Source organism: Pseudorasbora parva, chromosome 23, assembly GCF_024679245.1.
Source record: "Pseudorasbora parva isolate DD20220531a chromosome 23, ASM2467924v1, whole genome shotgun sequence".
Lineage (NCBI taxonomy): Eukaryota > Metazoa > Chordata > Actinopteri > Cypriniformes > Gobionidae > Pseudorasbora > Pseudorasbora parva.
This window is the reverse complement of record NC_090194.1, coordinates 33,810,724-33,827,533: the sequence shown is the minus strand read 5'-3', so window position 1 is coordinate 33,827,533 and position 16,810 is coordinate 33,810,724. Positions and strand designations below refer to the sequence as shown.

The following is a 16,810-nucleotide window of genomic DNA, read 5'->3' as shown; positions in this document are numbered from 1 at the left end:
GAATCAATACGCTGATTCATAACCGTTCGAAACATTGTTTTGAATTCGGCCCATCGCTAAATAAGTCGTTTTTTTTCCCCTGCACAAAAACTATTCTCGTGGCTTCATAAAATGATTGTAGAGCCGCTGTAGTGAGATGGGCTTTGTAACGCCGTCTTTAGTGCCTTTATGGGTCTTGAGAGAGGAAATGACATTGGTGTCAATGAAGGCCTTTCTGAGCCATCGGATTTCAACAAAAATATCTTCATTTGTGTTCCGAAGATGAAGGTCTTAGGGGTGTCAAACGACATTAGGGTAAGCAATTAATAAGAGAATTTTCATTTTTGGGTGAACTAACCCTTTAACGTTACTGTAGTGTGAAGCAGAGCAGGACCGAGTATTGAGGAGCTGAGAAAGGCCGCTGGAGCGATTGTTGAACAACACACGCCTCGTGAGAGGCGAGACTTTTATTATGACGGGACACCGTCACCAGCGCCATTTCCGCTTATGAGTATGAAGTAACACAGCTCTGTTTATGATATTAGATACATGTAAGTGTGTTTAAAATGATGCTATGACGTTACTCTGTGCGTTCACTCAGCGGCTGTTGTGACTCTTGTTCACACTGCTAACAGTAAAGCGTTTCTGCCAAAAAAATGGAAAACGAGGGTAAAGCAGATATGACGCAATTGACGCAATATTACATATATACATACATATTATATATATATATATATATATATTATACACAGTATGTATAATATGGAAACTCAGAAATTATCTAAGAGACATAGCTTGAAAGGAATCTGTCTGTTTTGTGGTGAAGGATATAAGAGGAGACAACAAATGTGGATCAAAGACTAAAAATCCCTCAGACAGAAAACCGCCTCTGCTGCGGGACAGAATAAAAAATAAATCTATTCAGGAATGTGTGCGAGGGCAGCGAGTTCTGCACATCCCAACAGAGAACAAAATGACATCAGCTCTGAGAAGCAGCTTGACGGCATCGAAACACACGTGCCCCGCGCTGCCCTTCCCATCCCTCCACGAATACTCAGCCCTCCTCGACAGCAGCCAAAGGTCGCTCGTTGTGACCCTAATCACAAAGAGGTGACAACCAACGACGGCCCGCAGAGCTGAAGTCACCTCCTGAAAGACAAGTGCAGCAGGTGTGCAGGGGAACGGCACGCATCTCCATTTGATGCATTTCTGCGGGCCGCATGGGGAACCTGACAAGAGCTGGAAGGAGAACGACTTGCACTTTCAGCCCAGGGGTCAGAGGTCAACCCCAGGAAATTAGGACGGACAGAAACCAGGCAAACGACGCCACCTTAAGTCGACCTCATTAGAAGCAAACAGCGAAGAGAGAGATGAGATCAACATTCAAAACAGGCTCATTTAAAGTTGAAGTGGGTAATATCGTAAACGCTGAAATCGCAATGACTTATGCAAATCAGCCAATGAGACAAACAAAGACAAAATAATTAGTGCACAGTGCAGTTTCCCATTTTGTGGATCGGTTCTAAAAGTCATGATAATAATTAGTGATGCACCGAAATGAACATTTCTGTGCTGATACTGATATATTTAATAATATATTAATTGATCATATTTATTTAATAATCATCAACACTCAAATAAAACTGATCTGCACAAACATTGACATTTTCATATGAACTTTATAATACAGAATTAGGTTTCTGCTCCAATTTGTTGACAAAATATAAATATTTAAAGTCATACCTGCCTCGTTTTAATTATTCAAACATCCAATAAATAATGAAGACATCACTAACAGGATAAATAAACATAATAAATATGTAATAAAGTGCAAATATTGATCAAATGCTCCTCTCTAGAGTTATTTTAACTTGCTAACTATCAAGTTTATGGACATGGACTTGCTGTTCTGAGGTAAATGTAATTTTATGTGATATTGTTCACAAGCTGTTTGGTGACACTTTATTTAAGCCCTTATGCATTATAAAGCATTATAAAGCGTTACATATGTTATAAGTAACTGTAACCAAAGTTAAATTTCATTATAATATTAGCAGATTCTGAAATTGGTTTTGTCGTGTTTTAACGCATTATACTTTCTAAAGGTGTGTTCAATGAATAGATAAGTATTATAATGTATTATAACTGAGACCATATAATGCATTATGAAGTGCATTACAAGGCATAATAAATGCATTAAAAATTATTTTATAATGCATTATACATAAAGACTTACCAGCTGTTTTACTGATGACTTCCCATGGTTAAAACATTGATTAAAAGGTGCACTATGCAACTTTCCGTCCACTAGAGGGCGCCTATTCTAAACAAAGGTGTAGTTTGATGACGCCAAGTGTGAGCGCAGTATCTTGGGACATGTGGTCTTCACCTCACAGCCGTTGGAAAATAGGACTCGGCAGAAATCACATTGATGGATGCAGTTATTAACGTTACTGTAGTGTAAAGCAGGAGTGTAAAGTGTGGAGCTGAGCACGGCCGCTGGAGCGATTGTTAGACAAACACACGGCTCGTGAGTACCGGGACTTTTATTATGACGGGATGGGGCACAGTTGCCTCTTCCACTTTTTCCGATGATTATAAGGTAAAGCAGCTCTGTTTATCATATTAGGCCCCATTTACACTGCATGGTTCAAGTGACCCAATAAGCAGGAAAAATACGCATGAATTCCGATATCTTCAGATCTGCATTGGCGTCTGCCATGTAAGTGGTCAAATCGGATATTCCCCAGTAAATGCAAGTCGTACGTCATTGAAAAAAAGGACGGAGGCGAATGACGTCAACTCAGGTGGACACAAACTGCCAGTGTTGCCAAGTCTGTGGTTTTCATGCGGAATTGGGCTACTTTAACACAGTTTTGAGTTGCAATTATGCGGGTTTTATTGTGAAAACCTGGCAACCCCGTCAAGGGCAAAAACACACTTCTTTGGTATGATTTGGTGAAGTCCTGTGACAGCAGCGGCGTGTAAATCCACTTTGAGACGCGACTGAAACGTTGTTGTGAAGCTTCCCGTCATTTCTGCGTTCAAATCGGTTCAAATGCAGCGCTGCCTTCCCGGAATGCTGTGCTGAAGCGTTGAAGTCGCTCAAAGTCACCCATAGGAAGAAAGTGGAGCGCGGCACGCCATATAAGTGTTCATGGACGACTGGATCTGCACCTGAGCGAGTGTTTATGGGCGTGCATTTCCTCTCTCGCTCTAGTCACGCGCGCGCGCACCCTACCGGGAGAAGAGCCTGTACGGCCCATACAAGGACCTTCCGCTCTATTAACGTCAAGCCGAGCCATACTCGAAAAAAACTCTCCGAAACTTGTGAGAAACCGGAAGGAGTATTTTTAACACAGAAATACTTCATCAAACGTCCAACATTAGTTTTTGAAACTTTGTCTATGTTTAGGATGGGAATCCAAGTCTTTAACAGTGGAAAAAGCTCAGTATGCATCAAACAGCATTTCACCCCCCCCCCTTTAAGAGAGAAATGTTTTGCCGACCTTTAAAGATGCGTGGAACAGTGCAGACAGCAAAACATTGAATAATCATTTTGTCTGCGTCCATTGCATATTGCGCCGTTTTACTTCCTTTTCTGCTTAAGAGCGTCTTGGGCTGTTTGCCAGTGTACAGTGTAAATGCAAATATCGGATACGGGTCGCTTTTGAAAAGATTTGTAAGCGGGCCGTCAAAAAAATCGGATATAGTCACCAAATCATAATTGTGCATCAAGACCTGCAGTGTAAATGCAGCCTTAGATCCATTTAAGTGTGTTTAAAATGATGTCATGACGTTCCTCTGTGCGTTCGCTAGGCGCTGCTGTGACATGTTCACACTGCTAAGAGAAAAGCCTTGGTTAAAATAGCAATTTTCTCACAATTTACAAATAGTTGGAGACTATTTGTGGGATATTGTAAGAACTCAACTCAACAAAATATATAACACTGGCCTAGTGGTTTTTGGATATTTTACTGCAAAAATACTACATAGTGCACCTTTAACATGAGACATCATACATTTCAGAAAGTTTTTAATGTTTCTTTCAGCATGCCTTCTGTTCATTTATCTTTACTTCATGCTGTAACTAGTAGTAAAGAGGAAGAGATGATCCAATCACGAGCCCCTTGAACAGAGGAGTGCAGCAATCCGTCACGCCACATTAAAGAGCCACAAATCCACATTTATTCTTTGAATTTTATAATAAAATCGCCAGAATTTGAAAGCTGAGACTTGAAAGCCCTCCTCTCTGATTCAGACACCCGAATTGGCAATTTCAAATGCAGAAAGCATGATGAACTATCCGTCATGTCTGCTATAAAGCTTTGAACATCATTTGATCATCGTTTAATGAATTACTGCTACCATGATCAATAGAAAGTGCAGAAAACATCAAATGAGATTCGGATTCCTGTTTTGGGTGGCCACTAATGGCACAATGTTAATTGCACCCGGCAAATAGTGCTGACTTCTGTGAATATGGCACAAGACTCATTTGCATACAAAGGAGGCGTGCTGAAAGAATAAAAAAGACTTAATTTACTGTAAAGACTCATGACGCAGCACTGCTCCAGCCTCCAGCACATTCAGCACCTGTTTAAGCTGAAACAAAACTCTCGAGTGGACTCACGCTTGTGGCTCTTTCTTATCATTACGGTGTTTGAGCGTCCCGACCGGCAATAACAGACTCAACCAGTGACTTTCTAAACAGCTCTGACAAGGCATTGAGAGAGAGCATTATAAAGCAGAGCATTATCCGTGCTAAATAAGTCTACTTCATTATTATTATTATAGCTATTATAGTTTCTAACTGGCTATAGGCTGCAATGTGTTCCATGCTTTTACTATTACTAATGTCAAGAACTACAGTAAATATTTATGCAAATTAGTATAAAACCCTCAATGATGATGATTTAAATCAGTCTCGAAGTGAGTTGCAAAACCAAAATGCTAAAAAAAATATAAAAGTATAAATGCAATAATAGAATGTATCTAATTATACACTGATCAGGCATAACATTATGACTTCCTAATATTGTGTTGGTCCCCCTTTTTCTGCCAAAACAGCTCTGACCCATCGAGGCATGGACTCTACTAGACTCCTGATGGTGTGCTATGGCAACTGGCTCCAAGATGTTAGCAGCATATCCTTTTAGTCCTGTAAGTTGTGAGACGGACCTCCATGGATCAGACTTGTTTGTTCAGCACAACCCACAGATGCTCGATTGGATTGAGATCTGGGGAATTTGCAGCCTAAAGCCATTTAGAAACTATAATAGCTATAATAATAATAATGAAGTAGACTTATTTAGCACGGATAATAATGCTCTGTTTTATAATGCTCTCTCTCAATGCCTTGTCCAGTTCTGATGCTCACATGCCACAGGGGTCAGCATGGGCACCCTTACTGGTCTGCGGCTATGCAGCCCATGCCCACTACCAGGAACCGTAACAGAGATAATCAGTGTTATTCACTTTACCTGTCAGTGGTCAATGTTACATCTGATCGCTGTATACCCCTGCATAGTTAGGATAGTAAAATACATTTAAAATGTATACATTTATTTAAAAATGTATTTTTCACGTTACGCCCAAACCACACCTATGAATAATGAAGCTACTTCAGACCAACCCATTTTAGATTTGCGCCGGGCGCAAGAGCCGTTTATCCCGCCGGGAAAATAACAACAGTGCCGAGACCCGCCCACAAAGTTACTTGCGCTTCGCGCTTTGACACTTGCGTTTCAGATTGTTAAAATAGAGCCTGTGTACTATAAGAGCATTTTGAATCCCTGCTGAGTGAAAAAATACATTGAGGTGACACTGAAACAATGGAATGGAACAAAAGTGCTGAGATATCTGTCAGGAGTTAATAAACAGCAATAAAGCACACGAGACAGGAGTAGTTCACTTCATCCATCTTCACTCATTACTTCCGTTCACACACACATTACGTGATTACACACAGTTCAGACTTCCTTTCTTTAGAATAGCTGTCAATAACGCAATTCTTCACATGAACACAACAAGTGCACTAGGAAAATGCGAAATGAGAATAAGTACGACAGGTGGATGATGAGTGGGGCATCAGGCAAATAAATATAATCGTTGAGAACAACAGGCCTTAATGCACTTCTGTACTAATACTGATTATCATCAAAAAGCACTATTACTACTGCTCACAACTCGTTTTAGTGATTAGTAAAGTATTAAACATTGTTGAGCAACTCCACCACAATAGCAACAAGTCTGTAGAAACAACAGCAACCCTCGAATCAATCCCGTGATTGGCTCTTTAAATAGATCGGCAGGACTTTGTGTCAAGCATCGGTAATGAAGATACTCACTTTATATGTTCTTCTTATCAAAAGCACAGTGAAAGCTGCATTTCTGTAACCTTGAGCTGGAGTGCGAGTCCACATGTGTCTGAGATTCAGCGAAAGTGTCGACAATGCAGAAACTCCCTCTTTATTCTGTCCATTATTCACCTTTACAATAACACTTACTCAGCACTTTAGTCAAAGTGAGCACTACATCACACACCGTTCCTCCCCGTGTCACTGTATAATCACTCTACACACCAAAACAACTTCCTCAGGTGAACCTTTAGCTCGGCACCTTATTTAACGACCGGAAAACTGAAACAACAAACAGCTACTCGATACGGAGAATAAAATGCAGCATGCATAGATAAACGCTTGAGTATGTTTGCATGTTTACTTCTGCAACTTGCATCCAATTACCTTCTCTGTTATTTCACATTTTCAATCCAATATTGCGTACAATTTCAATATAAAGTCTAATGTGTAGTAGACAGAAGAATAAAATGAATTCTAAATGCAAATAATAAAATGCAACTAACTATATAATCATGCTTAGGGCAAATAAACGTTTTATATAAAATAAAAATAAATAGACATACATCCCAACCAATATGTTTAGTTGCTGCATGTACTTTGAAGCAGAAAATTATATATATTTTTTAATTCAAAAGGCTCCAGATGCTTCAATGATTGATATCCTATAATAATAAGATACAATTATTTTATTTATTTAATCATTTTTCATATTAGGAATGGAAGGACAAGTCTAGTACATAATGGGAAACAGTATCAATGCATACAAATGATATGTAAAATAATATGTAAAACCAAATTAGGATGCAAAAGTATGCAAATCTAATTTAACATGTTTGCATATTTAATTCAACAGGTGGCATCCAGTTATCTTCTCAGAAATTGTAACATTTTCTGAATCAAATAATAAATTGCAACTTGTGCAAAGTTAGGATGGTAAAATAAAAAATAAAATAAAAAAATCAATGCATACAAAAAAAGTGCATATTGTGCACTGTGTACATACTTAGTAGCTAAAACGGTAAGAGCAGCGTGGCAGTGTTTTATTCTGAACACATGCATTGAATAATTTGTATTACAACACAGTGCAAGGTCAACTTTTATCATCCAAACTAAACCGAACGACAGCAGCACCATCAGCGTTCATCGTAAGCACACCTCAGCTCTCTGCTTCTCTCATAATATCTTTGATCTGGGGTTAATAAACCGCTCCGCTTCAGTCTAGTCCACACTTAGACTCATTTTGCACAGGGCCCGTGGGTTCACATGAGGCACATGTAAAGCCAGTGAGTGCTGCTGCCATCCCATATTTCTTAGTTATGGGCAGCAATGTTATTTGAGAACGACCTACAGCCCTTTTCCAGAGGTAATAACCCTCACAGTGGAGTCGCTGTTTCTGCATGGAGTGAGAGGACATCACCCACGGTCTGCCCTCGTCTCCTGCCTGCAGACTCAATAACACTGTGTGCATTAATGAGAGCGGAGAGCTAGAGCTCCATTCTGCCTCGCCGTTCATGCTTTCAGAGCACAACCAAGGGTGTGATACTGATGCTAGCGATTGACGTGCTAAACTGCATATACAAAAGGGTTTTCACAGTATTTATCACAGCATTTAAAAAAAGCATCCTAGTCTGAAAATATATGTCATAATTAGGGCTGTGAATCTTTGGGTAGGCAGCGAATCAATTTGATTCACGATTCATAGGTTTTCGATTTGATTTAAGAACGATTTTTGTAGTCTGACAAGCCAGATTCACATCAAGATGTTTGGTCTGGAAACTCACCATTGAAAGCTCAATCTGAGGGGCGGATAAATGGTTGTCCTTCAAACTCCCTCTGCACGCGATAGGATAGCGCTACCACCAACCAGAGCAACGAAGGTGAAGCGGAGCTCGTTGAAAGGTTAAACTTTCGCCGCAACCGGTCGCCAAAACTCCGAACACATCTTCCCTTTTTAAGAATGACTTCAGTGCCGTTCTTTGTTCTTTTCTCAGAGAAAAGCTTAACTCCAAGTCTTCCAGAGTCGCGGTGAAAGCTGATTCGAAAGACCGCCGTTCGCCAGTTTCTGAGTTCACTAGAAGCCATAGACCAGGGGTCCCCAGACTCGGTCCTGGAGGGGCGCTGTCCTGCAGAGTCCTGCACATGTTAAGCCCCGCCCACCGACTCTATACACGATGTGATTGGCCGGACCAGAGTTTGGCGTTTACAGCTCAGAAGTGTATTGAGAGTTGCTAGACGACACTCGCGGCAGATTAGATTTGCTGCCGCTAGCGTGCGTCTAGATTTCTAGGCTACGTTTTTTGCCATTTCAGAACGATTCGCTTCAAAATTCAGAATTGATTCACATCAAAATTCGATACGATTAGATTAATTTGCTTCGATTATGCATTTTCTTTTATGCATTCATAAGATTATTAAAATGCTTCCCCTAATGTGTCTTAGTCAGGGTGTGAATTACATAGCGGCCTTCAGAGGTCAGAGAGTCCGCAACAAACTCAGTAACACTTAACAATAAGGTTTATTAGTTAACATGAACTAATAATCAACTGCACTTATAAAGCTTTTATTTATCTTTGTTAATATTCATTTTACCATTTACTAATGCGTTATTAATATCTGGGTAACAATAGTTAATGCACATATGAACAAACCATGAACAGCTGGATTTTTATTAACTAATGTTAACAAAGATGAACTTTATTCTGAACAGAGGTGTTGGTTCATGGTTAGTTCATGTTAACTAATGCATTAACTAATGAAACAATGTGTGTTACCAAAAAAATAAAAAATAAAAAATAACGCACACAAAAAACAGTTCAACTTTACAATAAGGTTTCATTAGTTACCATTAGTTAATGACCTAACCACGAGCAGTACATTTGTTCCTGTATTTGTTAATCTTTATTAATAAAAATCAGCTGTTTATGGTTTGTTTATGTTAGATCAAAAAATGTTAACAAGATTTTAAAAAGTATTAATAAATGTTGAAATTAAAATTAACAAAGTTAAACTTCACTGTTCCTTCCTTGGAGCACTTATGATAGATACTGACCACTGCAGACCGGGAACAGCCCACAAGAGCTGCAGTTTTGGAGATGCTCTGACCCAGTCGTCTAGCCGTCACAATTTGGCCCTCGTCAAACTCACTTAAATCTTTACACTTGTCCATTTTTCCTGCTTCAAAATGTTCGCTTTCTGCCTAATATATCGTACCCACTAACAGGAGCCTTGCTGACGTAATAAGTGTTTTTCACTTCACCTGTCAGTTGTCTTTTTTTTTCAATAATAATAAAAAAAAGGTTAAAAAGCCTTCATTCATACAAAAGGTGCAGGATGAGTCTGTTCAAATCAACAGCTCTACTGAAATTGCTTTGCAAACACAATAAACCAAAAACAAACAAACAACAACAACAACAAAAAACATTTAAACAAACAAATGAATAGAAATCCCAGAAGTCTCCAGAGTGCTGAACAAGTGTGACAGACAAAAGCGAGAGCTTTCAGAATGTAAACGAGTATCTAGAGGCAACGCATATTTCTGAGACAACAAATCTACATCTGCATCAAGTGTCACCAGCAGTACTTTACAAAAAACAATATTCACTTGAGATACAAGTGTGTGTGCCACAGGTTCCCCTTCACTTTGAATTGCTCGGTCACAGCAGAGCATTTAGCGTCTATCAAAAACACAGAAGACAGAAAAAGAGCTTCAGGAGATTTACTTCAGTCTGAAAGCAAAATAAACCGATTTCTGCCGCGGGCCAAATGAACCAAACATTCACTGACATGAAACTAACAGCAGAAAACATGTTCACAAGGGAATACTGCTATATACACCAAAAAACAGCCTACTATTTATTCAAATGAATGAAAAGAGTTACTATTACTGTCATTGCACATGCAGCTCAATGCACTGTAATAATTTTGCAATCCAGTTTTGTGTAAAAGTATCTTCTCTTTGGGAGCCTGACTAACCAGAAAGTTTACATTATATATGTACAGTATACATATTGCATACTAGTAATAGATGGCTATATCAGCATGGCCAAAATTTGGCTATTATGAGAATATTGGAACTAATCTACAGACAGCCTTGTCAATGGAAAATACTTTATGATATAGAATAAGCATTCATCTTAACAATTTCATCTCACCAGCCATCAAAAGATGCATAGTGCTCAACTACGACTGCAAATATAGTACAAGTTATATGCCATTTTGAACTGAATTATGATTTAAAGTTGAATCAAGGAAACAGTAGGCTAAATGTTCCATTTTTATTGATCAGATGGATAAATATTAAAATGAGAGCAGCTTCTCCCTGAGGCTCATCATCTGTGTCTTTCAGCAAATCAGTATTCAGAGGCATTTCTCCAGCTAATTAATCTCTATATTTACATAATCAAGCCTAACACATCTATTTGGCGAGGAAGAAAATGTAAAGCGGAACGTTTTGCGAGTTCACATAAAAGCGTAATTGACAGGAAGAGTGCTTACCTGTCGACTATCCCACACATGTCCATCTGTAGATCGCTAAAATTCCCGAACAACATCTGCTGCACTTTGATCAGATCCACTAAACCGCTGTCTGTTCGGATGAGGCGCATACATCCTTGGAAAGCATTGAACGGGTTTCTGCAGACGGTGCCGTCTTCCGTGTTCGGGCATCCTGCGGACAAAAACACTCACATTTTCAACTTTATGCCATTGCGGTGTTGTTTTAGTATCATTAAGATAGTATATTAATGTGCGAGTGTGCGTATTGTATCTATGTGTGTTTGAGTGGGAGACAGAGCGGGAGAAAGACAGCATGTGACAATAAAACTTAATTTGTGGCACAAAATATGAAACATGTCTTTTTATTCCCTATTGTTTACTTGTGGCAAGCAGGGCAGGGACGAGAGCAAGAACAAGGCTGGTGGTGCGAGTGTTTCCTGTGTGCCACACCGATCTCGAGTCCCACAGAGGAGCTCCAGGAGGACAAAAGGAGGAGGGACGACAGTGAAGGACAAGAGAGGAGCAGGCCTGGACTTTATGTTGCTGTTTTATTATGTTTATATTGGCAGTCGTCCGTGAGGGGCTACTGCTTTACTTTCGTTTTGTTTGATTATAGAGAGTATGAACATGACGCCACCATCAGCCAGGGTGACTGCGGTTACACACACTGATTGGCAGGCAGCATTGGTTTTCAGCACGAATGTCCCAAAAACATAAAAAACCCATCTAAAACGGGAAAGAGCTTGAGATTGACTGCACAAAGTGATTTGGCAAGACATCTGAGGTATATTTTTACAGACTGCAGAAAGCTACAGAAAAGAGAAGCAAATGGATCGCTGGAATTCACAGAAACAACTGGAACAGAGAAACGGTTTATTTGCAGCTATCATTTTGTGTCAATATGTTGAATAATACCCTATTTATTATATTGTTATATATTGACAACTCATCAATGAAATATGTACCATCTAATATTCTGCATAATTGGATGTTTTTAAATAAACACTGACAAAAACTATACAAGTTTTAGGTCTTGATGATGAGATGATGATATTTATAACATTAATATGATCACTTGGATTTAAACCTACCTATATTGTATTTATATAAAGCATTCACAGGCAAATTTACTTTATGTATTTTCCCGGCATCAAAATCAGACTCATATAAATGTTAGGAAACAAGATTGCAGGCTGCACAATCGATATTTGGTAAGTTGTAAAAGTTGTAAAAACACTATATTGAGTCCAACATGATCTAAAATGTGTAATTACATTACTACTAACTATAATTTTCATGTAACTTGTAATCAATAAAGTACCACAATATACCCAGCACCAGTGTTGGGGAAAGTTACTCTGAAAAGTAAACCATTACATTAATGCATAACTTAGTTACTTTTTAAGAAAAGTAATTCCTTACATTACTTTGGCGTTACATTTCTTAACTGGCCTGGACTTGTCTGTTATTTTAATAGCATAAATAAAAAAAATAAGAAATTGTAAAGGCCCTTTCATACCTAAATTGAAATAATAAGCCTCAGGCTTAAGAAAATGCAAATCCACATGTGTATAGTTGTGCTGCCATTCTGGATAACGGAAGAATAGAATGCAGGAAATCTTTTCAACACAGTTCAACACTTCACCAATAAAAACAAAACATATAAAGTCATTTTTGCTTATGGTTTAACTGATTCATCAGATGTCAGCAGCAAGTATATCGGTCAATAAAGTGAGATTAAATTCATACAAATATGTATTTTAACATATTTAATTATTGGATAGTATTTGCATAGTATTCTGATTTTGCATTTCACTGATTTGAATAATTTTGAGGACTACAGAATCTTTTTTGTTCTAGTGAGATTAGTAAATGAATTCTGATTTAGACTACAAATACAACATCCATCATGTTTACACACAACACATCCACATTTTTCTCAACAGGGGAAAGGAGAGCTGTCAGTCAATAAATGGGAAAACAAAGTAACTTGTGTTACCTGTTTGAAAAAAGTAACAAAATATTTTGTTGTAAATTTAAATGTAATGTGTTACTTTACTAGTTAGCTACTTGAAAAAAGTAACCTGATTACATTACTCAAGTTACTTGTAATGCGTTACCCCCAGCATTGTCCAGCACTGTATACATAATATGTGGTTTGACTGAGATATGATACGCTCTCTACTGCGGCCCAAGGGAAAAACATTGCAGACGAAAGAGACTGCCATGCATGCGTTACACTCTCTCCGGAGTCTGAGCTAAAGGCAATTAAGCCACCAGCCTCCAGGAGCCAAAAGCGATTCAGCCCCAAACCGCTTGAAAGGTAAACAAATGTGCTTTTCTCAGCGGAAGGTGTGAGTTGAGTGACAAGACGGATTGATTAACGTGAAGGATTCGGCTTGTGTAGAGGGAAATTACTCTGAGCTAGCGTGTTGCTTTGTGTTAGCAGAAGCCGATGGATAGCTAAAGCTTGTTCTTACCGCCTAAGAATAGCTGGCTGTCAGGCGCGACAGGGAAGGAAGTGGACGCTGTAGAGCTGTCGGTTTTGTCCAGGGTGACTGCGAGACGCCCTCGACGGACAACTAGCTCCACCGAATGCCACTGACCATCATTTAAATTGGCACCTGTGGAAATAGAAAATGCATTTTGGATCAGGCAAAAACAACAGTTTCTCGGTGCTGCATTAGGGAGATTATTTTCACATAAACCACAACAAAAATAACAGCTTTCAGCATTAGACTTAAAGAACAATTGATACACCAATCAGGCATAACACTGACCACTGACAGGTGAATCTCTTCATCACGGCACCTGCTAGTGGGTGGGATATATTAAGCAGCAAGTGAACATTTTGCCCTAAAAGTTGATGTGTTAGAAGCAGGAAAAATGGGCAAGAGTAAGGATTTTAGCGAGTTTGACAAGGGTTAAATTGTGATGTCTAGACGACTGGGTCAGAGCATCTCCAAAACTGCAGCTCTTGTGGGCTGTTCCCGGTCTGCAGTGGTCAGTATCTATCAAAAGTGCTCCAAGGAAGGAACAGTGGAGAACCGGCCACAGGGTCATGGGCGGCCAAGGCTCAATGATGCACGTGGGGAGCGAAGGCTGGCCTGTGTGGTCCGATCAAACAGACGAGCTACTGGAGCTCAAATTGCTCAAGACGTTAATGCTGGTTCTGATAGAAAGGTGTGAAAATACACAGTGCATCGCAGTTTGTTTCGTATGGGTCTGACCCCTGTCCACTGCTGAAAAGTGCTAACACGTGAGCATCAAAACTGGACCACGGAGCAATGGAAGAAGGTGGCCTGGTCTGATGAATCACGTTTTCTTTTACATCACGTGGATGTCCAGGTGCGTGTGGCTTATCTGGGGAACACATGGCACCAGGATGCACTATGGGAAGAAGGCGAGCCGGCGGAGGCAGTGCGATGCTTAGGGTAATGTTCTGCTGGGAAACCTTGGGTCCTCCATCCATGTGGATGTTACTTTGACACGTACCACCTACCTAAGCATTGTTGCAGACCATCTACACCCTTTCATGGAAACGGTATTCCCTGGTGGCTGTGCCTCTTCCAGCTGGATAATGCTCCTGACACAAAGCAAAAATGGTTTAGAAATGGTTTGAGGAGAACAACAACGAGTTTGAGGTGTTGACTTAGCCTCCAAATTCCCCAGATCTCAATCCAATCGAGCATCTGTGGGATGTGCTGAACAAACAAGTCTGATCCATGGAAGACCTGCCTCACAACTTACAGGACTAGTGGAGTCCATGCCTTGATGGGTCAGGAGGAATATTTTGGCAGCCTAATATTAGGAAGGTGGTTATAATGTTATGCCTGATCGGTATATAGGGAATGGGATACTAGCAAAGTACTTCATGCATAAAGTTAAAAACCTTTCATAATGTAAATGAAGATATTAAGACATATTACAATGCATTTGTTTGATTTTCTCATATAAACATTTTTATAATGCCACATGCTGGCATTCTCAGAGCAGCGGGTGCTGTTGATGTTGACTTTGTGCTACCCTTGGCAAACAAGAGAGATGTGTTTAGCTTTTACTATCAAATAAACTGAAACTATACATGTGATAATATATGAGTTCAACCTGCTGTGATGTCCGTCATGATCCTCCCAGTCTTATGGATCTGTAGTCGTGCTCTCGCCTCGCTCAGATAAAGCCACAGCGTTCCTGCGTTATGCTGCAGGTCAAAGGTCATCAGCAGGCCCGCTTTGTTCCACGTTCTGAATTGCAGGCTGACTGACACGCTTTCTCCACTGGAGACCCAGAGCAAACTGAGAAAACTTCCAGGACTGGCAAACGTCACTGGCACATCAATGGATTCAGCGCATGTAAATGTGACATTCCCCTATAAAAGCACAAAATATTGTAGTATAACCAAGACCATTTGTAGAGTGAAGTACCACAGCCATGACGTCTGCCTCATAAATTATGCATTTGCCTCTCTGGCTGTTCCTGATACCACTGTCACGGTCATTGTGACAATGAATTAAAGGGTTGTTAATTGGTTTAACCCCCAAATTCCCAAGACAGTGGTTGTAAATGGAGAAAGCCATGTATAATGGAGAAGAACACGGTATGGGTCACAAAAATGCAATATTCTCAGTATGGAAAAATGAGGCAGCCAACAACTGACAATTGCTAACAAGCCAAATTAAGCAACCCGCAGACATAACTGTATTAACACATGGGTCCTGCTTACTGCAATATCCACTTGCTTCTCTTTGGCTTGATCAATCACGCTGATATCATTGTAAAGCACATTTTCCAAGCAGCCATGGAAGTTTCTTCTAGAATGGGATTTCTGAAGTCCATCCAATGACGTACCACCAAAACTGACCTTGTCAAAGAAAGACAGATTCATGTCAGAAATCACACAGATTAATGTAGTGTTACGCATTTAATAGCTAAACTCTATGGCCAGGCTGTCGATGATGTATCCAACAATGCAAAGCTCATCGTTCTTTTATTTCCAGTGTGTCAAATGAACCTGAAAGCAACTCTTTCTTAATGCAGTATTTGATTGGCCAAAAATGTATGTAGACATTTTACACAAAATCTGCCTTAAAAAAAAACATTATTTCAATATCCATGAGTTAAAAAAAAACACGCATGGGTATTGACATGAAGCCAGGAATTGTGTTTTCCTGACATTTATATGAGCCTGATTTCGATACATAAATATTTATCACTCAGTCATCACAATTTCGAGAGTAAATCCCACAAACCAGGAAACACAAAGGAACCATGACTACAGCATAAAATAACTATGAACATGAAAAAAACCTAGACATGACAGTAATAATTAAAAATCTGTACATATTATTTAAAAAATAGTATAATATAATATTTACTAATAATAGTAAATATAAAAAAACTGTACAAGTTTCAAAAATATAGCTCCAAGACTTAAGTGTAAACATCTATATGCAAAAACAAAATCTATATGCAAATATATATATATATATATATATATATATATATATATATATATATATATATATATATATATTTGCATATAGATTTTGTTTTTGCATATATATATATATTATGTACATTTTTTTATATTTACTATTATTAGTTAATATTATATATATATATATATATATATATATATATATATATATATATATATAGTGTAGTAATAATTAATTGTATTATTATTATTATATATAATGTCATTATTATATAATTATTTCTTACTTTTTATTGTTTATTTATTGAGTACCTTTTATGGCTAATATTAATTAATTTTAATAATTGTATATATTATATAAATTTGTATTATTTGTCATGTATTAATATTTTTATTTATTACATTTTTAATTGTTTTTTTGTGTCTTTTTATTACCTCTATTTAATAAAAACTATTTCATGTAAAGCACTTTGAAGTAGTACTGTGTATGAAATGTGCTATATAAATAAACTCGCCTTGCCTTGAACATGATGCTAAT

The 16,810-nt window shown here is 38.6% G+C and overlaps 1 protein-coding gene across 2 annotated transcripts in view; it reads right to left on the bottom strand.

Moving 5' to 3' along the window:
- The window catches only part of cntnap3 (contactin associated protein family member 3), a 183,274-nt gene that overhangs the window by 64,654 nt on the left and 101,810 nt on the right, over nucleotides 1-16,810 (bottom strand). For both annotated transcript variants that reach the window (XM_067433994.1, XM_067433993.1), the window contains exons 7-10: nucleotides 15,559-15,696; nucleotides 14,943-15,204; nucleotides 13,316-13,459; nucleotides 10,836-11,007 (exon numbers count right to left, since the gene is read on the bottom strand). In XM_067433994.1, coding sequence (XP_067290095.1) covers nucleotides 10,836-11,007; nucleotides 13,316-13,459; nucleotides 14,943-15,204; nucleotides 15,559-15,696 — 716 coding nt within the window. The remainder of the gene's footprint in view (nucleotides 1-10,835; nucleotides 11,008-13,315; nucleotides 13,460-14,942; nucleotides 15,205-15,558; nucleotides 15,697-16,810) is intronic.